This window comes from Phasianus colchicus, chromosome 9 (genome assembly GCF_987193195.1).
Source record: "Phasianus colchicus chromosome 9, bPhaCol1.hap1.1, whole genome shotgun sequence".
Lineage (NCBI taxonomy): Eukaryota > Metazoa > Chordata > Aves > Galliformes > Phasianidae > Phasianus > Phasianus colchicus.
In genome coordinates this window covers 16,909,873-16,937,672 of record NC_143444.1, presented here as the reverse complement: position 1 = coordinate 16,937,672, position 27,800 = coordinate 16,909,873, and the positions used below count along the sequence as shown (strand labels likewise).

At 37.0% G+C, this 27,800-nt stretch overlaps 2 protein-coding genes across 5 annotated transcripts in view; one reads left to right on the top strand and one right to left on the bottom strand.

Moving 5' to 3' along the window:
• Positions 1-600: 600 nt before the first annotated feature.
• On the top strand, positions 601-27,685 carry BRDT (bromodomain testis associated). Of its 4 annotated transcripts, none has more exons than XM_031614744.2 (20): positions 602-793; positions 7,488-7,732; positions 8,593-8,730; positions 9,408-9,534; positions 10,743-10,915; positions 11,992-12,363; positions 12,962-13,090; positions 13,280-13,468; positions 14,815-14,996; positions 15,070-15,362; positions 15,460-15,573; positions 16,578-16,712; positions 17,598-17,665; positions 18,755-18,947; positions 19,655-19,767; positions 20,981-21,113; positions 22,696-22,760; positions 23,130-23,278; positions 24,399-24,561; positions 25,279-27,683. In XM_031614744.2, exons 2-20 carry the CDS (start codon positions 7,493-7,495, stop codon positions 25,345-25,347), a joined length of 3,045 nt encoding a protein of 1,014 aa, XP_031470604.2. In that variant the 5' UTR covers positions 602-793; positions 7,488-7,492; the 3' UTR covers positions 25,348-27,683. The 4 variants fall into 4 exon arrangements, with proteins under 4 accessions (XP_090002479.1, XP_031470604.2, XP_090002478.1 ...); XM_090146352.1 differs by having other exon boundaries at positions 602-818; XM_031614745.2 differs by lacking the exon at positions 602-793 and adding an exon at positions 841-974.
• GLMN (glomulin) overlaps positions 7,664-27,800 on the bottom strand; it is a 160,994-nt gene continuing 140,857 nt past the window's right edge. Inside the window, exon 23 of the transcript XR_016469237.1 lies at positions 7,664-7,739. The gene's annotated coding sequence lies outside the window, so the exon portion shown is untranslated. The remainder of the gene's footprint in view (positions 7,740-27,800) is intronic.

Genomic DNA, 27,800 nt, shown 5'->3' with positions numbered 1-27,800 from the left:
TTTTGGGTAAGATGAAGTATCAGAAAACATCTCAAGGCAAAAAAGATTAGCAAGATGAGCAGGAGAGCAGCAGCAGAAGTAAGAGGAGTATCTCACTGGTTGACTGTCAGAAATAATTTACTCAGATATAATAAAAGAGTTTGGAAATTAATTTTCAGAGAAATATATGTTTGCCAGCTCCATCATCTCATAACATGTTACACAGTCCAAACCAAGATCATTCTGCAGTAGCGCCTTGGTTGGACACTCAGTGAAGGCTGAGTTAATGAAGTGTGAGATGTCTGTAGCAAGTGACTCCACTCTAAATGGTGAAAGAAAAAATAAATGGCAACAAGACTGATTTCTAGGATGGATGAATTCTTCTTAACAAGTATTCTGTACCTGGTATAGCCTTCTGTGTACAACTTTCCCAGTGTCGTGTTTTTGGCTGGGATGGAGTTAATTTTCTTTGTAAAGGCTCATACGATGCCATGTTTTGGATTTTGATGAGAATAATGGTGATAACACACCAATGTTTTTAGTTGTTGTAGAGCAGTGCTTACATTAAGCCAAGGACTTTTCAGCTTCTCACGCTACCCTGCCAGCGAGCTGGGGGTGAACAAGTTACTGGGAGGGGACAGCTGCCCCAGACTGGCCAAAGGGATACCATATGATGCTGTGCTCAGCAATAAAAGCTGAGATGAAAGAAGAAAGAGAGGGACGTTCGGAGTGATGGCGTTTGTCTTCCTGAGACACTGTTACACGTGATGAGCCCTGCTTTCCGGGACACCTGCCTGCAGATGGGAAGTAGCAAGTGAATTCCTTATTTTCCTTTGCTTGTGTGTGCAGCTTTTGCTTTGTTTCGTAAACTGTCTTTACCTCAACCCATGAGTTCTCACACTTTTACTTTTCTGATTCTCTCCCCCATCCCATATGGGGAGAGTGAGCAAGCAGCTGTGCGATATCTAGGTGCTGCCAGAGTTAAACCACAACACGTGAGTACTCTGGTATAGCAACTCATACTAATGTAGCTTTGTACATAACTGTGAAAATGATTCAATGAGTTAAACGAACAGCATAGGGGAATAATCTCTGGTGCATCCTCACCTTGAATGTTGTGTGCATTTCTGGACTCCGTAATATAAAGTGGATATTAAGGTACTTGAAAATGTCCAGGGGATGGTAACAAAGCTGATAAAAGGGTTGGAGGGCACATCCTGTGAGGAGAAACTGAGGACACTTGGGTTTTCTAATTATGAGAAGAGAATTCTGAGAGGTGACCTCATGGCTCTCTGCAGCTTCCTCAGCAGGGGAAATGGAGCAGGAAGGGTCAGGCTCTGCTCCCTGATAGAATGCGAAGGAATGGCATAACGCTGCACCAGGGCATGTTCAGACTGGACATGAGGAAAAACTGCTTTACTTTAGGGGTGGTCAAACATAGGTACAGGCTTCCTGGAGAGGTGGTTTTGCCACAAGCCTGTCAGTGTTCAAAAGGCATATAGAAAAAAGATGCTTTAAGTTTTAGTTAGGCATGAAGTGCTTAGGCAGTTGGATTTTATGATGACTGTACGTTACTTCCAACTGAAATATTCTATTCTATTCTATACTACCTCTTTTGAGGTAGTAGAGTTATTCCAAATTAATAGTGGTATCTGAGAGCTGAATTTGACCTACAAATTAAAACACTCATCATCATTTTCAGTTTTTCTGTCTTGCTGTAATCAAGAGCTGACTTCCATAATCATCTTCTGTGTGTGGGGAGCTTTCATCGCCTTTGCTGTTTCCCAATGTTACTGAAGTATTTGATACTTGTGTGGTTGTGTGTGCTGTTGCAGTATTCACACTGTGAAGTGATACCTTAAATATTCACTGGGAGAAAAAAATGAACATGCTGTAAGAGATCACTTTAGGGAAATACCATTCAATTATAATGAAGTATTCATTCACAAGGTTTCAATTTTGTTTGCATTTGGCATATTACGATGCTGACTGAACAGCCTCAGAGCAACAGCCACAAAGTATATATCAATGTGGAAAGAGGGACAGGAGGGAAGTAACAGTTAGAAATTTGATTCATAAATGATCTTGTCTTACACATCCCCACATCCCATGCAATTCTGCAAATGCTTGTTCAGTGTTCTGTTCCAGAGACAATATTCCTGCAATGCATTAATATGTGCATCAGCACCTCCAGGGTTGTTTCCAAACTAATATTAAGAAGTAACACTACAGTAGCTCAGACATCATCTCACAAAACCCTATTCAGAACAGAGTTAGGTGGGCACAATGCAGAGATCTTCCACAGGAACGACTATTTAAGTGCTCCCTCCAGTGTACTGCTTCCAGGGAAGAACTCCAGTATTTTAGGAAAAATATGACAGATAGGAAGACTACAGGCAGGTGCTGGTCTCTTAACTTCTGTATCATCTCACTTTATAGGCAGGGATAAAGGAGGATTCTTTTTAGTATAGGCAATGATGAAAATATGGCTTTTTTCTTTTTCCACTTGGAATTTTCATGCTACTGGAAAGATAAGGTTTCATTTTTAAGAACTTAATTCTGGCCCTGATGTATTACCTTCCTTATGACAAAGGTTCTGATGTTTTAAACTGCTGTTTAACATTGCTGTGGACTGGATAAAAGCATGATAACTTCCATGCTTCTAAATCAGACTGTCTCTTTAATTAAAAATCCTCATACTACTATAATCACTATCCCCTCTCCACAGGACTGATTTCCTGACACCTTCTTCCTGTCCTACTTTCCTGCAATCAGGGACCTTTCCCCCCAGTTTCATATTAATTGCACATTCATTAGCAAAGCTGCATTGTGCATACAACGAATATAACATTTTGCTTACCTCTTGCTACCTGATCTAAGAATAAGGAACTTATTCCTAAAGACAGGATAGCACATACTTATTCAAAGTGATATTCAGTAAAGATGTATCAGTTGCAGGAAAGGTTTTTCTGAAGGAGCAGTTCTACCAGATATCACACACCATTGTAACTCCAAAACCTGTATTTGGAATATGATGTTGAATGACAGATAAGGATCTGTAACTATATTTACAAATGCTAAGGAATAGAGGATGAAAATCCACCTCTCCCTAAGGCACAGATTAAACTTTACAGCAGATACAGGCCGTGGTTTCTGGTAACAAAATGAAATTAAAGTCAGCGAGCCAAGAGCTCTCTTCCAGAAACAGTTTAAAAATAAACTAAGTAACAAATAAATTAACAAATTCCTTGTTAGATCAAAATGAATGCCCAAATTTTTTTTTTGGTATTTTTTTCTAATTTCTTAACCTTAGCTGTTAGTACATAATGACCCAGTATGCAACTGGCACTGTTCATCTCTACTAAACAATTTTTACATAGAGGTTTATAACTGGGAGGAGTTCATCTGGCTTAAGGGATAAATGGCTATTGGTAAGAGACAAATTCACCAGAAGAAGAGAAAAATTCATCAGAAGATAGAGAACTTGCAAACATCAACTAATATGATCTATAGCAACTGAAAAAAAAATACCCATTAGCAAAATGCCATTTTTTTAATTTAAAAATGAAAGAAATAGATAGATCCCCATTGTATCTGGTTAAATATCTCCAACAACGTGTACTTCGTCACCTTTACAAGGATTTTAAATTTCCCTTCTACTCATGGAAATTACAAAAGCCTTTGCTGTAGGTCAGATCCCACTCAACAGATGTTCTCTGTGCTTGTAGATATTTAACAACAATTAGTGAGACTTCATTTAATATGCTGAATAGCTGAATCATTTCATACACAATATCTAATCCACAGCCACCAACCTATTTCCCCCATGATGCTCACCAGGTCAGTGGAGTCTTGCATTCTCCCAGATAGAAGTGGTTAAAAATCTTTGCTGAATAACACATCTTCAAAAAGATGCAGCCTAACCCACTGCAGAAAGAGTAAACTGCCATGACACATTCCGCTGAAATGCTACTCCATCTCAGCCATTCCATCAGCCCTATAAAAACTGATAGTCTGGAACTGGTCAGATACATTACTGTAATATCTCACCTGAATAGATGGTGCTATGACTGTTTTGGAAATAGCAGGTACTGGGTGAGGACAAAAGCATGAAGGTAACCTCTTCTTTCTACTCTTTTGTTGGCCTTTTCTCCTCTCTCCCTTTGGGAAAACTGCTGAATGCACTGTGACCCAGAGCCAGCCAGAGCCAGAGTCTGTAGCAAGCACTGAGACTGCAGAACCAGCAAAGAATACTATGATATTTTCCAAGGTCTTTTGGTTGCTTTTATTTGTTTTTCAAAATATCATATTTAAATTCAACAAAAAAATCCTAATGCAGTCTCTTCTCAGCTTATTTTAACATCAGATACGTGCCAGACAGAAAACTGAATTTTAAAGAAAATCCCTAAGTGATTACCAACCAAACTAACATAGTTTTCAAACACAGTGTTGCAACACTCATAGGCATAGCCTATCCAATTCAGCTGACTGAAGTTCTTCACAGAACAAAGACAGATTCAAAGAAAGTTAAGCAACTGCAAATTGGAAACTAAAGAGAAAAATCTAAGACAACAAACAAGTACATTCAAGAAACAGCAGCTTCTCTTTTCTTTTGCCACTATTAGAATGTATACCAGTACCTTTCCCATCTCGCTGTTTGCTATAGCAACATTTAATTAATCTATTTACTTTTAAAAGTCAGTAAAGAATCAGGAAAGCATAGGAAGGTATGAATACTATGGAGTGCTTAAACAGATATGCTATTTCTGCATCCCTGTTATACCATAGCCCTGCGTGATTCAGAATAACCAATAAAACACATTATTTTTAAGCTTTAGTCTGCAAACCACAACTAGCTTAAGTAGAACCATCCATATTTTTATATCCCTCCACCTTATTTTATCGATAAACTAGTAAGTGATTAGATATGGTATAAAAAAAACAACTGGTGTCTTAGCCCTTAACAGCTGCTCTTGTTTTGTACGGACAGCTTCCCAATTAGAATTGATCACAGACTAGGGTTATAGGCGTGTAGCTAGGACTGAGTAGATTATAAAAACTTTTCTGTCCTTTCTTCTAAAGCTCTATTTTTCCTTCTTCCCTTTGGTGGGGAGGCGCTAAGTTCTGACTTTCCTAAAACTGAGGCAAAAATGATATCTAGTCTGTTCTAATGGTAGCAATTCAGCTTTGAGTAATCTGAAGTCTATAAGACAGGCTGATTATAATAGAAGCTGTAAGTCAGTGGTTTTTGTTAATTAATAAAATGATGCTCTATTGATAGACATATGGGGATTGTTGTCTTCCTGAAGGAAAATTTTGCTGCTCAGAGTAAGGAGGCTGTGCTTAGTTCTATGTGGCTACAGTATATTAAAATAAGAGGTTTTCTTCAATACTTGTTTATAGTAATTTTTGATGAGATAATTGACTATTAGGTAACCAAAAAGCTGTTAGAAAGGCCTTGAGGAATGTTAATACTCAGTAGGTAGGATGCTAATGCTTATCTGAGCTGCCGCTTCTGACTAGGATGATACATGTTCTACTTCAATAGACATAATATTGAATTAAAGCAAGGGAAAAGCATTTTTTTCTCCTTTCCAGCAAGTTAGCTAATGCTCTCTCTCAGAGATCTATCAGAGGTAACAAATATTCTTTTCTTTAGAAAAACAACAACAACAAACTTAGAAGTAGCTTGAAGCTTAGCTTACTTCTACTGTGGTCTTAGAAGATAGGGTGTCTTGCTAAAAGTATTGATTTCTGTAGTGATATAATACATAAGAGCTATATGCTTTTTATTCTTAAACTGTACTATAGTGGCAAAAACCCTTCAAATTAGTCTTAAAGGGGATACCTAAGCCTTCTCAGAGATTGCTGACTTTAGGGCCTGCCATTGCACCTCAAGAATGCACAGGGTTGTGAAAGGGAGGTTTGAAATCAAACTACCTAGCTGGCTACAATCTCATCACACTCTTGCTTTAAAATACAAACTCGAATTTTACTTTTAACCAGTGTGTTATGTGACCAAAGTGAAGAGGGGTGAGTACAGGAAGAGATGATTCAAGTATAAAGCCTTGTCTCTCTTTTAGACAATGCAGTCTTGGCTCTTCTGTTGGGATAGAAGTTAGATTCTACACTGTAAATTAAGGTTAAAAAAGCCAGGCACCTGGGTCCAAGACATTGTATGTATTTTGTATGCAAAGCCCTGATGCTTTGGTTTCCTTTTACTTTAATACCAATACCGTTAATTGAAAGATGTCTGCATTCTGTAAATGATGAGACTGAACACATGGGGGAGAAATGAGAACATATCTTCAGCTTCAAGAGCTGTTAAAGGCTTGCTTTTAAATGCAGAAATAAGAGCAAAGATGGAAGTATGTGACATGTAATGTCTCACAGAGTGCTATAATTGTAAGAGGGGAACACAAGACTGTATCCTAGGAGTGTGCTGATTACAGTAGCTATTTAGCTACTTAAGACTTCTTCTAAAACGTTCATGAAATACTTCACATAATGATCAAATCAGACTCTCTGGTTTTGCTGCTTCTTTAGCAGAAAGAGAGATAGCTAGAGAGTAGAGTAACACTTGATTTAATGAAAGCACAAAAAAGCAACTGTTGCCTGGACAAACAAGGAGCTAATCATAAAATATGAGAAGTAACCTTAATGCAGAGAAGGAAATGAGACTCTTAGTTTAGTGTCTGGAACACAATGATGGACAATGAGGGTAGATAGGAACAGGAAATCATGTAATCATGTCTAGGTTTTGCTTAGCCTGCTACTGGTGTTATCCACTCTAAAACACAGCCTCTCTGTCCTTCTTGTGCACCTCCATATTCTATTCCAGCATGGTAACAATTATCATAGCTGCTTATTGCATTTTTTTCTTTTTCTGTTTTTTTTAATAACCTAAAATGGAGGGTGGGGAAGTTAATCTTTCATGATGCTATTATATACGATAAAGCCAACGCACACTGGCAGAAAAAAAAACAGTTGCTTTTCAGGCTTGTGTAGACCTACACTGTTACAAAATATACTTTTAAGATAAAACATTTTATTGGTGGTGACAGGACTTCTCTGAGTTTGGCAGAGATGCATGAAGAAGGTAATCCATAGGTGTTACTTTGTGCTAGATGAGACTTGTGTACTGTACTAAACTAAAGCTGCTTCTTAGGTCAACCTTTTCTGTAAGACTCCATCTGTTGAGGTGAGGATGTAGAGAATATCTTCCTAGACTTTGATCAATGAACCCCTGAGGAAGCTTATTCCCAGAGAAATCTTGCAGAACTCAGCAAGCCTTTTTTAATACTTTTCAAATGTAACTATTTATAACTTAAAGAACTGAACACGGTAATTCAATGTATCCAACTGGACGCTGTAAAACAGGTACATCTCTGTTAAATCATAACTGTATGCCTGTAACTATATCATTGACACTTCACAAACAGAATATGAATACACCAACAGCAGTGGATCTGGATGTCTTTACTGAATAGCAATTTTCCTCCCTACAGGTTAGATGTGTAATGAAGATCTTGGAACAAGTGTATGTACGTTCTTGCTGAAGATGTCTCTTCCAAGCCAGCATCATTCCCTTATTACTAACCCTCCTCCACCAGAATACATAAACAGCAAAAATAGTGGCTGTCAAACAAACCAACTTCAGTACTTACAGAGAGTGGTCATGAAAGCCATGTGGCGACACAACTTTTCCTGGCCTTTTCATCAACCTGTAGATGCAGCAGCACTGAACCTTCCTGTAAGAACTGTTTCAGAAATAGAGTATTATTCCACAAAGTATTGCAGTATTTGTGAATTAATATTAGAAATCTACTTTAGCATGAGAACTGTTTTAATCATTTCCAAGGACAAGAAAACTACGCTTTCTCTTGCTGATTAATACTAAGTGTTGCATCTTTGTTCACTTTCCTTTCTGAGACTGTTGCAAATCAATATTTCTTTAAGGAATAAGAACGCTTACATGGGCCTTATAAAGCTTCTTGATATTGGTATTCTCTGTTGTCTTTCTTCTAATTCCCCACTAATTGAACTGTGTTTTTAATACTGGGTATAATGTTTTTTCTTTTCCTTTTGACTATTTTTTAAAATGGGAAGTTACTAATCTCTTTCTAAATACTTTGTGATGAAAAATCAGATCTAATCCTAAAATAAATAGGGAAATTTGGATCAAATATGATGTATTTCACTGTGATTTCTGCCATGTACAAAGTCATTAACACATTCCTGGACTGAACACAAGGTCTTGTGACAAGTAGTCTTAATTTAGATATCTTTATACTCCAATTCTGGATCACCCCAGCTTTCTCAGTCAAATGAAAACATCAATAATTGACACAGCATTCCAAGTATTTCAAATTATATGGAAGGTATTGCTTTTGGCAAATGAATAGAAAGGTGTTAACACCATGGTCTGGTTTTTTCAATTCTTTATTTTCCAACTTAAGTATTTTTAGTTCTCTCATGTCCGAGACTAATTGTATATAATGTGCCATGAAACATAATGCAGTTTTTTCTCTTGCAATCTAATTTTTGAAATTGTGTCAGAATCATCATGTCCTAATATTCAAGAGATTTGTTGTGATTCTTTAAAAAACACAGGATTACTACAGTATTATAAAGAAACCTATGGACCTGAGCACAATTAAAAAGCGTCTGGAACATAATTACTACACAAAAGCTGCAGAATGCATTGATGACTTCAAAACTATGTTTCTGAACTGCTACATATATAACAAGGTAAGTGAAACAAACACCTCTTACTAGTAATCAATTGTAATGAATGCCAGCAAGTCTAAACTAGTGGATACTTCTAACTACCTATAGAACTTGTCAATGACTTCAACATTTCTCAAAGCTAGTTCTGTTTGAAATGGGAGAGGGCTTTGCTGCTAGATTTAACTGAAGACAGAGGTGAGGCTTAACTTGCTGCTAACATCTGAATGCATAGTTGTCATAACATGAGGGTTCTGCTGGCAAAACTTCAAGGTTTATTTTGCACAGTTTACAGCACAGTGTAACAGCCAGACAAGTCCAAGGTTAGTTACTCTGAAGCATGCTTCTCTCCTCCATTAAGCTTAAGACAAACTAACTTAAGCTGAAGTGTGAGTATCTCCTTGAGCTTTGGCTGTACTTAAGTACCTTTGAACTTTCTTCAGACCATAGGAATGAATAAAGGAATTGCAGCCCTGCTCCCTTTTCCCTTTGCTATGGGAAGCGTGTGATTGTACGAGCCAATAGGACAGGGCAGGGTGGGGGAAAGGGGCTATTAGATAGGGAATAGGAATGACTAAATTGGCTCTGATACAGGTGACTTGTTACTATCTATTCAATATAAACTATGGTTAGTTGAAATAGTAGCACTTTATTACTGCAACTTCTCCTGCACTCTGAATGCTATTAACTATATTTTGCAGCCAGGTGATGACATTGTGTTTATGGCCCAAGAACTAGAAAAAGTGTTCATGCAGAAAATAGCACAAATGCCACCAGAAGAAATACTGATTCCCGACAAAGGAAAAAGAAAAGAAAAGCTGTCAGAAGGTAATGACTTTGTGCTGAATTGTTAACATTAAATAAAAGCTGGGAACAGAGTCCTCTGTAACTTGTCACAACTCAGCCCAGGACTGGTCAGGATGCTCTCCATCTTTTCCAGAATATACTGGACCAGTAACACTACTGCAAAACTTTGGCAGATTCAGTACAGCTGTAATGTTGTAAAGGAACTTTCTACTAATGAAATGTATTTAAGACAAGGAAAAAAAACTCACCAGAATATGAGAACTGACAGCATCATCAGTAGTGCAATAGCATAGTTTTATATGTGAAACAGTGCTCTTGTCCACAAGAAAGATGATTCAGTCAAGACATCCCAAACTAATGAGGAAATTACATAGTAGGTACTACAAATTACATTGGGAAGCCTAATTAAAATGGTCCAGGAGATTAGCTTCAACTCATTACTCATCTTTGACCTCCTGTGTTGTCTTAAGCACTCTTGTAACCTGCTTCATTACCTTGAAAAATGTTTCACTTCAACAAAATGCTTCTTTCAACATCGCCCGACAAATATATTCATTAGCAGAGGTGGACTATTTAGTATCTTGAATTGTACATGCATCCCAGTGGATGAATTTGGAGGTCTTCAAAATAGTCTCCCAAGTGGGTCTGGAACTGATGTCAGTTGCTGGGTCTGTGATAGCTCTAATGAAAAGATGTTATGCCTTAACAGGAAGAATGTGTTTGAACAGGTACAAGCAGTTCCCAGAAAGTTTGAGAAATGCATTAGAAACTGAGCAGGTTCTTAAATTATTACAATTATGCACTCATCATTCAGTCTTGCTCATACTGAAGCTGCTTAAGACCACCTACATCCTGTACACAAATGTGCAACTTGTATGAGTTTTGAACGGTTTTAAGGACTATAATTTCATGTGCATGCAGAATGACTTAGTATTTTCTCTGCAAGCACTTCTCTTTTCTTACAATATAGGGGGCTTAGCATGTTGTTTATTAAATCATCTCTCTGAGGTTAATCCACAGTTTCCTTGATGCCAACTATCCATAACTCGATACTAGTTGAGATACTAAAGGAGTTGAGTAGAGGATAATAAACATTGTTCTATATATTAAAGCTTTTATTTGTATTTGTTACTTATATCGTTTGTGTGTGGAAGATGTATTATTTAAAACTGTCCAATGACCAACTGCACCATTTAAGACATAACTTAAAACTTTTTAAAAATAACCAGAACCTCAGCAGCCAAACAGTGGGACTTCATCTAAACAGAGAACAAGGCAGAAACAAGCTGAAAGTGGTGAGCAGCCTACAGCGATAATTCAAGACCTACAGAAGGCTACACTACCTCCTTTGTCTGCAGCTCAGCTGACTGCTTTAATGCCAGCTGCCATCCCTATCACAAAAGTAAGTTACCTCAAATAACTTTTGGAATGAAAGGTATTGAAATTACTGTTCCAGGCATGAACAGCAAGACCATAAAAGTCATGTTTATTGCAGGATCTCTTCAAAACTTCTATTGTGACAGAGGATAATAAGAGATCTAATAGATATCCTAGGTCTCTATTAGTTAACTGGGCTACTACTATTTCTAGAAAGCATGCAGAAATTGGGATGACTGCTTGGTAGATTTTCATTTTTTATAAATATGAAGACTTTTTCCTCGAAGTAAACTAAGAAGCTCATTCTTGAAGTGTATTTCCATACTTTTGCAAGTTTCACCTAGATGTAGGAATTCTTTCCTTGTGATCCAGATAAAGGTTTTAGTATTGAAATACGCTTTTTCAAAAATCTATTCAAAAACTTCTCACGTTTTCAATTAAAGTGCTTGAGTTCCCAAAATAGCATATTAGTTGAAACACTAACTAGCTGGGAAAGGTGTTTGTAGCTCATAAAAGCATTTGTTAACTGCTATAGGAATTGTATGTGGATGCCTGACACTTCTGATCAAGTGAACAGGCTTGTATTGGCTTAGCTTTCTTTATCCGTTCCCAACAAGGCACGTGTACTAGGTTCTCTTACAGTGTATATTTACACTTTACTAGAGATCTGAACACGAATGGGCAAAGCATGTTCATCTCCTCTAGACCAAATACTTGGCGTTTAAAAAAAATATAAACATAAATCATTCTGCCAGTTTAACATAAACTGCAGTAACTTTTTTTGCTTTCCATAGTAGTCACATGAGTATTTCATAACCTACTGGTTTCTTTGAGTCTTCTCAATTGGCTAATAGCTACCCACAACCTACTTCCCATTCTTTCCTTTAAGAGTAAGCTTCCCATTCTTTACTTTAAGAGTAAGCTTGATGTTGGCTTGTAATGTCTTGCAGATTCTCAGTCTAAACTTGTGGAAATACTATGTTCTTTTCGTTTTGATACTTGTAGAGTTTTTGACACTCTTTTTTTTGTTGTATAGTTTCAAAGTTGACCTCCCACTGTTCTGGATGTACATCTTTTAAACTTAAAATTTCATTTTTCTAGACAAAAAAAGGTGTGAAAAGGAAGGCCGACACTACAACTCCTACTACTTCAATACTCACAACAAGCAGTGAATCTTCTGCAACATGCAATGAAAGAAAAACTGTTAAAACATGCAAAGGTGAAAATGAATGTATGATACCAAAGAAGATTCTGAAGAAGGGCTTACCAGATTCTCAGCAATCACCCGGAGTTCTTAAAAAGATTCAGTTGTCAAAACAACTAAAATATTGTAATGAAATCCTTAAAGAAATGTTCTCAAAGAAACATTCAGCATATGCATGGCCTTTCTTAAAATCTGCAGATGTTGTATCCTTCTCGCTTGGTGAGAAAAAAGGGATCACCAAATATCCTGCAGATTTGGGAACCATTAAAGTAAGTATGTTTTAGAGGGGATTGGACAACTTCTTTGCTTAAATAACTTGTGTAATCATGTTGGATTTTAATAGCATTAGCTGAAAAAGAGTCATGAAAGCTGCTTTTCATTTGGAAGAAATAGTTTGAGAGAACAGCTGCTCTGCTAACTAAGAAGCAACTATTTACTGGAGTTCTTCAGAGCCTCATGGTGACTGTGTACATACTGGCTAATGCACCTTGAACAAGCTAATAGCAGTAGTGCTGAGAATCAGGCTGCTAATAAAGCATATTAAGTCTCTTTCAGTCTGTGTGATGCTGTTGCTAGTGCTATATAAAACAAAAAGTTTTATATTGTCTACTTCTGCTTCTGTCCAAATCCCTTCAAATTGCTGTAGTGCCCAGAATCCTCAAGCACTGGATATTTGTGACACCTTTCACCTTTTCTGTGAAAACGAACCTTCCTCTAGGTGAATACTGGTGGTCATTAGCCTACAAATATTTGGCAGATCAGTCTGGGACTGAGTTGGGACTGAGTTCGTTAGTCAATCTATACCAAGGCTATGGAGGCACTTTTAAAGTTAACACCTAAACTTGCATTCACTTTCTTTCCCCCTAGAAAAAAATGGATAATTTTGAATATAGAGATATACAAGAATTTGCCACAGATGTTAGATTAATGTTCATGAATTGCTACAAACATAATTCTCCAGACCATGAAGTGGTTGCCATGGCAAAAAAACTTCAGGTGAGTTATTACTGAAGTCAGATTTGAAATAGAAAAAGACTTGAGGATTTTCTTGGTCATTTAGGCCCTGATGTACCATCTGCTGTGATCAGCTCCTACAATGTGTAGTTCTAGAAAACAAACAGCAGCTTCACAATGCTTTGGGAAATCTGAGATGTTTATTTGCTGTTCCTAAACAAAATCCTTTAGGATGTTTTTGAGACTCACTTTGCCAAAATTCCTGATGAACCAGCTACAAGTGTTCTTCTGCCACAGCACACAAGAGAAATTACAAAAGCTTATTCCAGTGACAGCAGCAGTGATGCCTCTTCAGAAGAAAAATCATCTGAAGACTTTGAAAAGGAGAGAACAGTGTACCTTGCAAAACTTCAGGAGCAGGTAACTACTTGGAGTCAGTATCGTGACTGTAATATCTCAGATAGTGCCCTTGCAATTGTCTATTCTAAGGCTTAGCATCAAGAATCAGTGTTTACAGGACTCTATAGTCAGTTGGATTTTGAAAAATTAAACTTGATTCTGTTTGGAAATACTTTCAAACATTAACAATCTGCAAGTGCCTCAGCAAATACAAACTGTTTTTATTGAAATATCATCTAGTGCTCTCGCCTAGCATTTTTTTACATAAGACATGTCTTTTGAACAAAAATAAGACTGTTGCCATGATACCATGGATGACAGCATCCAGGTACTCCACACACAGAGTCATGTGCTTCTAAATGGCATTTGCTTCATTTTATAAAGCTAAAAAGCTCTCTTATGCTCAGTCTGTCAAGGTATGCTAGCTCCTTTAAATAGTCAGGAATATGCTTTTGAGACACATAAAAGCAAGCCATAAATTCTATGTTAGAAAGCTTAGTATAAAATAAAATAGTTTTTTAACTATTGCCAGCAGCATGAATAGCATGGCTGTGTCTTACTGTCTAACAGTGCAATGGTTCTATAATACAGGGAGGGAGTAAGCTTTGGTTCTGCTAGTCAAATAAGGAACAACTTAGTGTTCTTTTTTTGCCAGAGTAGGACATAAAACATGAGTTCATGAATATTGGCCTGAAGATAACTAATTCTACAAGACAGCCTTCACCATAGTTAAATATGCCTACTTTTGCGACCTAGTGTAGGGATCCTGCTTTGGCAGGGGGGTTGGACTCGATGATCTCTGGAGGTCCCTTCCAACCCCTACAATTCTGTGATTCTGTGGCTGAAAACTATATTCTCAGTCTAATTCCTCTTTCTAATCTATAAGACGTTTAAATAAACTTTCTATGAAGCTATGTCAACATGTGACACAAAACAGCTAGCTGGGAATAAAGTACCCTGGGTTTGCAGATTGAAGATGCCCAAGCCCCACCTAGCTAGCTCAATGCTAGCTAGGCTATCACATAAAGCATTTACATGCTTCCCAAATGCCTGAAATTGAAGAGAAGCTGCTAGACAGTACCACAGTGAATTTTTTGTTTTGCTATTTAGTTTTTACAGTTTGTTGGAAGATGCATACTCTTAGACAAGCCTCCATAAAAATAAGTGGCTTTATTTTCTAAACCTCTTGTCTGTGACTATTTTTATTTTTTTTTAATAGACTAAGATGTTTGAAAAACAAGTCTTGTGTGGAAAGCAAACATTAATATCCATTCTAATGCCAGAGATCTGATTTTTATATATAGAACCAGTTCACCATTCCTATTACATTACTTAAGACTCTCGGCTTTTTATTTTTCTTTTGATAGCTTAAAGCTGTTCACCAGCAGTTGCGGGCTTTGACCAGAGCATCCTTACCTAGATTGAAAAAGAAAAAAGAGAAGGCTAAAAGAGAAAAGGGGAAGAACAAGGAAAAAGCTAAAGCAAGCCTGATTCAAAAGAAGAAAGATCTAAAACTCAAGAAGTCTAAGAAAAAGCAGTCTTCAAACATGTAAGTGTGGGGGACTTGTGTGGGTGTAAAATTATTTTAAACTACAGTTACTGCAGTAAATTTCTTTTTGCAGTCAATCAAAGAAAACCATCCAGCAGGTCTTGTTGGCACATAAGTCAGAAGATGATGATGGTGCCAAGCCTATGACTTATGATGAGAAAAGGCAGTTGAGTTTGAACATAAATAAGCTGCCTGGAGATAAGCTTGGGAAAGTAGTCCATATAATACAATCAAGAGAACCATCACTGAGGAATTCTAGCCCTGATGAGATAGAAATAGACTTTGAAACTTTAAAGGCTTCAACACTCAGAGAATTAGAGAAATATGTGGCAACCTGTTTGAGGAAGAGACCAAGAAAGCAGCATGGTATGTAAAATAAATAATGTTTCAAAAGAATGAACAGATCAATTTACCAGATCAATTTTCTGTTTTGCTGCGGTGTTAACTTCTATCTCACACACAGCCAAAAAAACAATGAAGTCAAAAGAGCAGCTTCTTTCTGAGAGGAAACAAGAACTGGAGAAGAGACTAGTGGATGTCAATGGTCAGCTAAATCCAAAGAAAGAGGACTTCAAATGTAATGTGAATTTCATTTATTTGCAACAAAAATCTTGATTTTTGTGTATTGTTACGTAAATGGAGACTTTTTCCTCAGAATACTTAAGGTCTTAGGCTTCTCTTTGCTAGGTTTTAAGATTGCATTTGCTGCTGTGACACCATAGGAACAGGCAGTTACTTGTCCTGTATAAAACCTCTTCCTTATTTCTCCTATCTAATCCTTTAATAAAAGTAAAAATAACATTTTTTACTTCTGCAATAGAAGACATGATACAAACTTTACTAGCCCCATACCTGTCAGGCTATAGCTGATAGCTAACACTAAATAGAGAAAGCTAGTTGAATGACTTAAAAATATCCTAGAAATAAAAGCTACAAGAAGCAGTTATTAACATAATGTTGGGTGAAGATGGAGGAGGGAGGCTAGAAAATATTTTAAATTGGCGTTTGGCTTCATTACAAGGGAGAACTGAAGCTAGCATTTAGCAAATGTGTGTCCAAGGAAATAGGTATATATGTTGCTTCAGTTTCCCAAGCTTTCATTGGAGGAAAAGCTGTTTGAACAATATTGTAAACTAAGTCAACCCTGCAGATGTAGAACAGTCATACAGTGGGGAGGTGGCAAAAGATAATTCTAGATTACACATAGTTTAGGAAAGAGGATAACTGACTATAGCAAAGGCTTCAGAATGCAAGCCTGGCAGCACTAATAAGCACAATCAGACTTAAGAGCAGGAAAAATTATGGTGGAAACTGTGCTTGAGTTGTATCTTACAATAGCAATTAACCTAGTTTAGGCTTGTAAGTTGTGTGTTTGCAGCTCTTAATTGGCTATTTCATTTACATAAGCTCACTGCTGATAAATCTCTGTTCTATAAAGGACTTGGATCTGCTGGAAAGATGACAGGGTAATGGTAGAAGACTAGCAGTCATATGGGAAAACAGCCCTTATCAAGAAGATTCTAGGCTTGTAGATGGAGACCTACTGCAAGATGTTTCAAAGTCTTCCTTTTTATTCTGCAGCTGAAAGTAGTGCTGAGTCCAGTATTAGACCAAGCCGACTGAGTGAAAGCAGCAGCAACAGCAGCAGCTCCTCGGACTCGGGCAGCAGCACTAGCAGTGCTTCCAGCTCCTCAGACAGCAGTGACTCTGAATCGGGTCAGAAAGCTTCCTTTTGTTTCTATCTGGGCAGAATATCTATCTTCCTAATTTGCACCTATTACTCCAAATGCTTACCAAGGACTTAATTTATACAACAATTCTAGTTGTTATTAAATGATGTCTCAAAACTGAGTGAAAAATGAATAATGAAACAACAACAAAGAACTGTAGAAACTAAAATCTGCTAGTAAGAAGTCTGCATGTCTGACAGAGACCTGGCTATCAGGCTACAGCCTACTTCTGTGGGTTTTTGCATTGCCTCTTTTTTTTTTTTTTTTTTTTTTTTTTTTTAAACTACTTATTGAAAATTGAATTTATTTTCACTGTCTGGTCTGCAATACCAGAGGAGCCTTATCTTGTGGGTAAGGTTTCATTCCTAAGCCTAGGGACAAAATGGCCAACAATGCTGGCTGAAGAGCCAAACTCTGCTGAGATGCTTAAGATTTCTCACATTTGTTCATGGTGTAGCGTGGTGCTGTAGCATCATGATGCTGGGATTACGCTTCTCTATGTGGAACACTTCTTATTCTGGGGCAGAGTAGATCCCCCCCCACATTTGAGTGGTAGACATCCATATGAGGCAACAGTCTACAGTTAGATGAATCCCACACTCAGCCCTTGAATGCAGAGAAGCAAATAGTGGAGTCACTGAGGGTAGCAAAGATCTTGATCCTGCGGGGATTTGTGCGTGTCAAATCTGGGAGAAGTTCTGTAAAATATCAAACTGAAGTATGCAAGATAAGACCATTCCTTTCCATGTGAAGTTTGGCTCTTTGGGTACACACCCATCTTATGGCTTATATGTGTAAATAATGCTACATATCCAGATGACTTTCTTTTTTTCCCATTCCTCTCTTTCTGCCCACCTCACCGAATTTACAGTTACAGAAACATGCTCAGAACAGAATGGAATGAGGCAAAACTGCCTAACTTCTTTGGAACAACCTAAGGTAAACTGACTGTTGTGGATATAACTTTTCATCTCAGCAGTTAATTGGTACATGTGACACTATTGGGAAGTGCACAAGATAAGCAGAAAAATAATGAACATAGCTTGAATACTACTTGCTCTGTGGGACTGACTTAGTAATGTAAAATCTACTTAATAAAGGTATATTTTGCTTCTTTATGGAAGATGAGTGTAAAAACATTTTACCCATTATGAATACTGGAAGTTGGATGAAGGTGGGGAGAGGACAGAGAATGCTTCCTTCCTTCTCTGCCACCCACCGAAAATCCTTTCCACTTTAGTCTTATGTATGAAATTGACCACTGTGCAAAGCTCACTTCATTTCTTTCTCTACATGGATAACCTCACTTTTATATGCTTCAATTAACCGAATGATTATCCCAATTGTTTTCTGGATGCTTGCTATAACCAGGGTATCATAGATTTAATGCCTTTAGGACACAGATAGCAAGTGTTAATTCCAGTCTGTTTTATCTTTGCCTTTCACGATTTTACTTAAAAGTACCCCAGATAGAGGCAAAAGATATCCAAAATCAACAAAGCCTTCTCCTTACAACAGACTTGTTTCACTTGAATTGCTTAGCTTGATATGGCAATTGATTTTGCAAACTTAAAAAGATGCAGAAGGAGCAGATGAGTAACAGTCAAGGATTTGAGGGGAGGAATTATGCAACAGCTTCTTTTTTTTTTTTTTTCTTCCCTAGAAAGCTTAGCTTCTGAAATAACAAATAGCCTCTGTAATGACAAAGTGACAACAAAATATTGAGAAAAGAGGATGCAGGAACAAAGTTTCTGCTTGGTCAGTTACAATGTTTTTTCTTTGAGTATCAAGAAACTTAATAGTTGACAGCAAAACACAAAGTGATGATCTGGTGGGCTTCTGTATCTATCAGATCAAAGCAGGGCATTTTACTCCACCAGCATTTGTCAACTAAACTCCCAGGAATGCCACACTATGAAAGGACTACTGCATCTGATAAATGCTGTCAACAGAGGGAGAGAGAGAATCAAACACTTAAAGTAAGATTTTTTTTTTTTTAGCATATTAATTAGTGCCTTCTCTTTGCAGAGAACACCACTGTGCTTACAGAGGATGTCCTACAATGCTGTTGTGCAAGTACAGCCCTCGTCTGTTGCTAGTAGCTTGCAAAACCATGGATCACCTGAACCACAGCTGTTGTCTCCTATTGTGCTACAGAAACTTAAGCCTTTACAGAGTAGATCTCTTATATCAGCAGAACAAAATGCTAAGTCTCCCTCAGGTAACAACTTTATGGCAAGAATCATGGCTATTTGAGTGAACCTTGAAGAAAGAAAGGTGGTAGAATTGGTGTTCACACTGCTCAGTAAGCTTATCTTGAAGTTTTGGAGGTTATTGGATGAGTAATAGCGAAGGTTCTTGCATGGTATGGATTAATTAGGAGCATGGTATAAGTAAAAGTATGTCAGATAGGATATACTTTGATTACTCTGGCACTAAAACCAGGATAGAACACTATTAAAACAGTGAGGTTCATGTCTCTGTCCCTCAGTGAAGAGAGCCAGCAACTGGAGGCAAGATGGAAAATGATGCCTCAATGAACCTGAAGTTACAGGAAGTACTTCAAGGCAGGAGTTAAATGCTTGATTTTTTGCCATCATTGTTCAAGTTAACATATGAAGTACCTATTAGCTGACCTAGCACCACAGGCCTTCTGAACTGATCTTACTTATCTAAACATATCAGCTATGAAACATCATTAAGAAGTTATTAAATCAGAAGGTCTCACTCTTCAGTTGTTTAGTAAAAGACAGCTTGAGCTGCTGGTTGATAATCTGAAAAAAAAAAAGAATTAAAACCTAATAAAAAAAAAATGTCATAGTGCAGCTAGGTGCATGCCTTTATAGTGGCAAATCCACAGCTCTAAACAGTGAGATGCAGAACTGCAGTGTGTAGGTTCTGGGAAACTATTCACCTTTTCTTTCTCAGGTATGCTTGCAGGTGTATGTGCTTTGCATGATACTTCAGCCAAGCAAATGCCTCAGACTGCTCCAAGGACAGATCAGCCTTTTGATACCCAGTGTACACAGGCTGTTCCAGAGGTGAATACATCTCTCCAATACATTCATTTCAAATAACTATTTTAAGGCATATCTATTTCTTTAAATTGATGTAACAACTCCAGTCTTGAGTTTGATTCAAAGAAAGCCACTCAAGATCAATAATAAAACATTTACCCAAAAGCCCACTAAATATGTGATTCTTATCCTTCAATAGGAATGTGAATTAATTGGCCACAATATAAAAAGGAAGAGTTTGGCATTGACTGAAGTGCATCAACCTTATAATGCACTATAAGACTCACTTATTCTCTTTTCCACTGCCGAAATTTAAATTCAGGTAGTCCTTGTAGTCACATACGTCAAAAGCTCACCCTATAAGCCTACAGTTGTGCAGAAGAGATGAACAATTTATACCGTATGTTCTTGTTCTCAAGAGATATCAAGCTCTAGAAGCTTAACAAGAATCTAGAAGTTTTTTCTTTCTGTGAAATACTTAAACACTATGTCCGTGTTCTTGGAGAGTATGCTGCTTAGGAGGGCCTCTGCATGTGTTGGACTCCCATAAAGAAGCTATTGATGTCATTGCAGCAGCATGATCTTTTCTATCTTTGGATATTGAACTGTCTTTCTCAACCTGGCTTTGAACACAGCTAGCAGCATTGCTTTAGCCAGGTTTTAATAGCTTTACTTTCTGCAATGAGTGGAAACTATTTTCTTGGAGCTAGGAGCGCAGGAATGCGTTACAAGAAAGGCCACAACAATTTACCCTTTCCCTTTCACATCTAACATCTAAGGTAGCAGCAAGCAGTAGGCTTTACAAGACTTGGTTTTGTGCACTAACTTCCAGTGTTCAATGGCAACTACATGATCTTGCACAGAGAAAAGATAATTCTGAATTACAGTAATCTATCCATACAGTTCTCTATCCATAAACTGGGGTGTGGGGCAACTGGCTTCACAAAATGCCCACCTTCTATTACATTGTACCATGTTAAGGGTTAAAGAGTTTATACCAATTCCTCATTCTAACTAGTTCATCACTTCAATTTTCAGTTTGTAGTCTAGATACTGTGTTAAGAACTTGTTTTGCCTACCGTTATATGAATAGAATCTAGTTCTCTAGTTTTTAGTTTTACACCAACTTACTGCTCTAAGCTTCCAAAATTTTATTATTACTATCATATAGCAAGAATTAACATGTTAAGCATTTCAGAGTATGTTTTGAAGTCTAAGTTCTCTATTTCTCTTTTAGGTACCCAATACAACTTCCCCTGTTAACAATGCTGATGGGACTAAAGATGAAAAAATGTTAGTTAATCTAGATGAAATTCAAAGCAAGGCCAGTGAGAGAACTGCTGATTTAATATCTATTAGCCAAGAGCACAGTATGTACTGCCATAATCAGAACTAATTGTTTTAAAGGCTAGAAAGTTAAATGTCTACAAATCTGCCTTGAAGAAATAAAATGTTGAACACTTGTGCATGAATCAGTTGACAAAATACTTGTTTTTATTTGCTATGGTTTGTTTTTGTTTGTTTGTTTGTGTGTGTGTGTGTTTTTTGTTAAGGAAAAAAAAAATGTTACAGGTCCATTCTTGTTCTGCGCTAAAATACAGAGAGCAAAATGACTTAGTAGTGACTTCAGAAAGTTAACTAATGATAACTCAGTATTCCAGGAAGCTTGAGAGTGTTGATTGAACCTCAAGTCTGCACAGAATTCTGCTTGCCCTCTAGTGCTTTCTGCTGATCTTCCAAGGGAGCTCATTCCCTAAAAGCACTTCATGCTTTTTGAGTAACTCTCCAGTTTTGTGATGAGGATCTGATAGTAAAGTGATGTCAAATAACTGCAAGTTTGTTCCATGAGATTACAAGTAGGCAGGTCTCCAGAAAGCCACATTCCAAGTGGAATGTGTCAGGCTTCGTGCATATTGCAAACTCAAGACTGCTGGGCTAGGTATGGAGTGCCCTCATTAAACCTGAGTGTTACTAGACACAATTACTTGGGTTTTGTTCCGTCTTCACCATTGCTTGCATATGATTGAACAGAGTGGAAACAAGCATTTGAGAAACCTAATTGAAATAAAAGGTGCAGTCTTACCACAGATTAGTTCTTTAACTCTGGACAAAGGATAGTTCTTCTACTATATTTTAAAAAATAATAGAAAAGAATTCAAAGATGTATCATAGGTGAATCAAATAGTCTTCACTTATAATATCCTTTTGCCCTTCTGGAATTTAAATTCCTGTCCTGTGTACCACATATAATGCCAGGATTGTGACAGTTTCTATTAGACATTAAAGGGTTGGGAAAACAAGCAGGAATGAATGAAGCTTACTGCTTAGTGCTCACAGGGTTAGCAGGGGGATGCAAGCATAGCCAAAACTATTGTCTACTGCTTAGTCTTTAGTTTTCTTAACTTTTGACTCTGGTTTTTCATTTGATTTGTCCTACTATCTCTTCTTCCCTTCCTTGTTCAATTCTGCATGTGCAGATAACTTTGAGGGAAAAGAGGGGTGGAATACAGGAATTATCTTGTGATTAAACTGCCTCTGAATATGTGTGAGCTTCAGCATTTAATTTTGAGAATAGCCGTCTGACCCCTTCTGTAACATTGGTGTTTGACTGTTCCTGCAGTGATATGTGCTCCAGCCATTCTTATTGTTAAAGAAAAGCCTTTTTGTTATTAACTTCTTCTGTAGAAAACTTGAGGGGAAAAACAGAATGCCTGTAGTTGAATTGAACTGCACCAACCTGTAGAAAAGTGGTTCCGTTCAGCTTGAATATTAGGAAATGTTACCAGTATTTGGGAGTGTTTTTGTCATTTTGAACCACATAATTTAATTTTTAAAATTCAGTAGTGTGAATTCAGTCATTTTCTATATTGACTAAACAAATTATTTCAATTTGAGGTAACAAAATCCACAAAGTCAACATGAATAAAAAACCTATTTTTATTCTTCCATCAGGTCATTCTAATACACCTAATGATGCAAAGACTCTAGAGACAAAATCCCAGAGTTTTCCAGAAAGGGTAGGTGCTGTCTTGTGAATTCATGTTTTCTGAAATTAAAATTGGAGAAGTGAACAGAAGGAACTGCATAAGAAGAGCTGCAAATGCTACTGGTTATTAAACTGCTTTGCTAGAGAATTTCAACATTGATGAGAAAATGTATTTAAGTCTGCTTAGATTGCATTATTTGCTCAAATATTCTTAGAAAAGTAAGGAATTTTTTGTTGTAGGTTGTCTACACTAAGTTCCCTGAAAACAGCGTTGTGCTAATGTAGGAACTAAGTAGAAAATGGATAATTGAAGGGAAAAAAAAACTACTTTAGTAGCTGTATTATTACTACTTCCATGTTTCCCTTCCTTCCCCCCCTTTTTTCTTTTAAATAATTTTAGGCCACGGGAGTTAAGAACATAGACTCCTGGGTAAGCTTGTGCAAAATGATGATGCTTCCAGCTCCAATAAAGTCATCTGCTGAGAGCTTCAAGCATTTCAGGAAAGTAGCCTTACAGAAGGCAGCTGGGCAAGCGCAGGAAAAAGAGAGGTTTGTAACAACATATGTTAAAACACTGATCTATTTTTTTGCTTATATGCGTTCAATCTATGTGCACGGTCTATCATCTGGATAATTTTGTGTGCTTAATTCAAGAAGAATTAGCTTTGGACTGCTTAGGCAATGCAATAGGTGTCTTTTTTGTTGGAGCACTCAGTTCCTCTGGCCATGACCAGAATTCATACCTGCACTCAATACATTACTTTTCTACATCTATAGTAAAAAAATCCCTATCTTATTGATACCCAAAGGGACAAGTAGGATAGTCTAGTCTTCAAGAAGTTGGTGTTAATGTAGCTAAAGTAGTGCCAGTGTGAACTACTTCAGATAGTAAAACTCACATTCAGAATGGTCAATCTGGAATCCTGCCATACAGGCAAGTAATGCTAGATCTTACTTGAAGTCCTTCCTCTCCCACAGGAACCTTGTTTAAGCACTACTGCTTTAGCAGAACTTGGTATAGATAATGGTGCAGCCTACACCTAACAGCTGCAAAAGCATCTCATTCAGCAGTGCTTCACATCTCCACTGGCATGCAGTATAAGCATCAGTTTCAGTTAGTTGCTTAAATAATCTGACAGTCCCTCTCTGCACTCTTTTATATCTTCTATAAATACCTCTTTGTAAGTTTTCAGTGATTCATATTTTCTGGTGTATGAAAAGTTTTGTCTGGTTAACTTCTGCATCATTTTTAATGCAAGAGAGGTATCTGTTGAGTGACATCAGAGATCTTTGTCTGAAGTTAGTGAAACAGAACTCAACTAGTTTAAAAGGATGAATTTGGAAGCAAAATGTCCAAACTAACAGAAAGTTAATCATGTATGAAAGAATGCGACTTCAGTAAAAGTTCTGCATAGCATGCATACAAATCCTGTGTGCATATAGATTGGAAATAGAACACAAGCAGCCTTATCTTCCTACCACAAAAAAACTGTGTGCACTGTACTTCTTGCAAAGAGAAATGATTGTAACTCATCAAATGGAACCACATACTATGTGCTAAGTTCTGATTTATTTGCAGAATTCTGTTGAGTTGCACAGCCTTGTTACAAAAGAAAAAAAAAAAAAAAAGATTTCAAGCCTATACTTATTCCTCCTCTATTCTCTAAAGGGTCCATAAAGGCACAGGATTGGATGCCATGGCAATGAAAGACTTTAAGCCCCCAAAAGAGAAGGATATGAGCAAACAATTGCCAGAAGCTCAGCAACACCCTCTTGTTCAGGACCGTAACTTGGCCAGAAAAATGGAACAAGAACGCAGAAGGAGAGAGGCAGTAAGTTGCTGACTCTTTTTGGTTGATTTTAATTCTAGTACACAGCCGAGAAAGGAAATTCAGGTCCTTTGAAGTAAGAACCTGAACAATTAAGAACAAGAGAACTCTGCAATCTGAAGTTAGACCAGAAAATAAAACAGGATGATTAAATAAAACTTTAAGTGGCATAACAAAAGAAGTGCTCGTATTACTCATATAATGTTACAATAATTGCATAACAAAATCAAATTATTAAGTATGCAGAGATTCCCCTTTAAAAAGTCAAACCTCAAGTCTTTGCAAGCTGCTTTCTCTCTGCAACATGCTAACATACAACATGTCAATAAAAGTACTAGTCATACTGTACTGCTCTGAAATACCAACATGGAGCCTTTTAAAAACTAACTTACTGATCTTATTGGTATAGATAACGAGTGCTCTTCAATTGCTATTATGTTTTAGGTTAAATGTTTCTAAACCAGTTCAATGTACGGTATTACGCAGTTTTGACTAAGATCATAATAGACCCAGATAAGGTCTCCTGAAGATTTCATCTTGCTCAGCACTTTTCAGAAAGGACTTAAACAATATGCATACGTAAATTTGTAAAAACAGAGGAAGCATACGTTTCTTTGGGAAGAAGTTTTGTAGGTTTTCATTAAATCTTAATATTTGTCCTGCATAGTACTCATTACTGCCTGACTGCTCTGAGAAATACACTGATTTGCTTTCTTGCAGATGGCTTGTACAATTGATATGAATTTGCAGAGTGATATTATGGCAACTTTTGAAGAAAACCTTGAATGAAAACGGTAGTTAATGTAGAACTTAACTTTGGTACTACTACTGACTATATGACTTCGAAAATATAACAGTTATGAGCTTAAACACTAAAATCACTTTAAAGAGCATGCAAGCTCCTGTAAAATGCTTGATATGGAAATGCTTGCTCAATGACACCTGAAGCATCACAAGATGTTTTCGTTTCTTGCTTATAACATATATATAATCTAGTCTGCTATGCAGTGGAATACTGTTGTTCTTCTGATTACAGTTCTTATTTTGTGCTTTCATATGCATGATTTTTTCTAATCCTTTAATCCATTTTTTCAGAAACATTTCAGAATCTGTTATACAGTCCACAGCCAAATTCTCTTGGTTTTAGTAGTCAGTTCACCAAATGCGCAACTACAGAAACTACTTTAAATCAAAGTCTTGCAAGTTATAATTATTATTACGACAGTCATTTGTTATTATATTTGCACAAAATCTGGGCTGTGACAAAAGATTTCATAACAACAACGATTTCTACAGAGTGTGTAACATTACTTGTAATCAGAAAACAGCACTTCCTGGAATTCTAATTTCAGTAGTAAATCTAATTCATTTGCAAATCCTATATACTTGCATGCCTTAAGGTACAGACATGTTGATCTTCTGTTTAATGCATTTTATGTTAAGGTCAGTGTGCAAGCATGTTTGCCAGATGGTTCTGATTTTTCATGGAAAGAAATTATCTAAAATATTCCTCTTCTGGATCGAGTTTGAAGGGCTTTCTGTTTAATGCAAGATTGTAATAATGTTAAGATACTTACCTAAAGTAGAAACTAGTCTAAAAGATCTATATTCTTGTTGATTACACACAACTTTCTCAAACTAAGTACAGGATTAATTAGACATTTCTTTATAGAATTAACACCAAAATACAGCATGTACTATGGAAATGTTGGAGGGAGAGACTCTCTTGGTTTAGTGATCTCAAATTTTTTGGATCATGTAGCCATCAGTAAAAAAAAAATAATAGAGCATGTACCAGGTATTCTTATTCATTTATAAATTATGTACAACTATACAAATATTACATACCCTATAAAACATACACAAAGATGGAAATTAAAAGATTAAATAAACACTATTCTAAATTTTTCTTCTTTTGTTTATTAACAGTACCAAAAATAAATTTTCTTCCTGCACCTCAGTGGATTGTCTTGTGCATTCCCCTTTGTAGGCCATGGTCCTAGCTAAAGTTCCCCTTGAAACTCTCTCCCCATGGAGACCTCTGGTCTGTTGAGTTCTTGGATCAAAACTGAAACTGAAGGGAACAGACAGTGTTGTAGTGTGGTCTGCTACAGACCAGCTAAGTGGGCAAGGCTTTCCACAAACTACAGAATTTTCAGATGAATAAAGTAAATTACAAAGCATGCATAAGAACAGCAGCGTGGGTGAGGAGATAGAGTTAGCCTTGAAATACCTATTTTACCTTAAAAAGCTATTCTGTATCTTCTATTTCTGTCACTGATGGAATGGTAGTATTTATTAACATGTAAAAAGACTGTATATTGACAAATGCTCAAACTGAGATTTTGCCATTTGAAATATGTATGGAAATACTCTTTCATCAGCTCTGTATGGATGTATTCTCATCTGTCTACTGTCTGGGAGATCTCAGTACTTGGCTAAGAAAGAGATTCTGGGTAAAATACGGGTTTTAATACACAGGGATACTGTTAGGATGTCATGTTTCCAGTCTGCATCAAAAGTGATTTAGCCCTGCCTTCATTTCTACTTTATATGTCATAACTAACTCTCCATTCAATAAAATACTACAGTTCACATTCAGGACTCTCTACCTTGCCATTGCCTGGACATGCTTTCTAATGCAAGCTTAAGATCTCTTGCTCTGGAAATAGGTGTGATGCAAAGGAGGAGGAGAAATTATTATTTGCATTTGACCTGTTCTATATAGCTATGAGTGCATTATTGATGGTATATAAGAGTTGGTGCTCTTGCCCATTCAAAAGTCCAGCTCCTGTAACAACTTCTCTGCTCACAGTTTCACCTTCTGTAGTAGACCTGCAGAGGTAGATGTGAAATTAGCCTTCTCACTAACTGTGATACACAAGTAAGAAAAATCACACTAGTATATTTCACACTACTTCATACCATTACGATGATTTTAAGTCACAATGTCAGCGGTGCTAATGCTAATCTGATAAACCTTTTCTTTGCAGTTGACAAGTCACTTAGAGGGTAATCAGTTCCTCCCTACAGACAGATGCTTGAGTTAAGAGGAAAGGGAGATGGCTTTCAAATGGGTGTAGCAAGCCTATAATTTCTGTCTTATTCTAGAGCTGTCACCATTTTTAAGATGATACAGCTTGCAAACAAAAACTGACTGAATACACGAAATATTGCTAGTTACCTGACTATGCAAATATGTGTAAAGTTCTGTTTCACTACGTTGCCTTCAGCATTTGTGA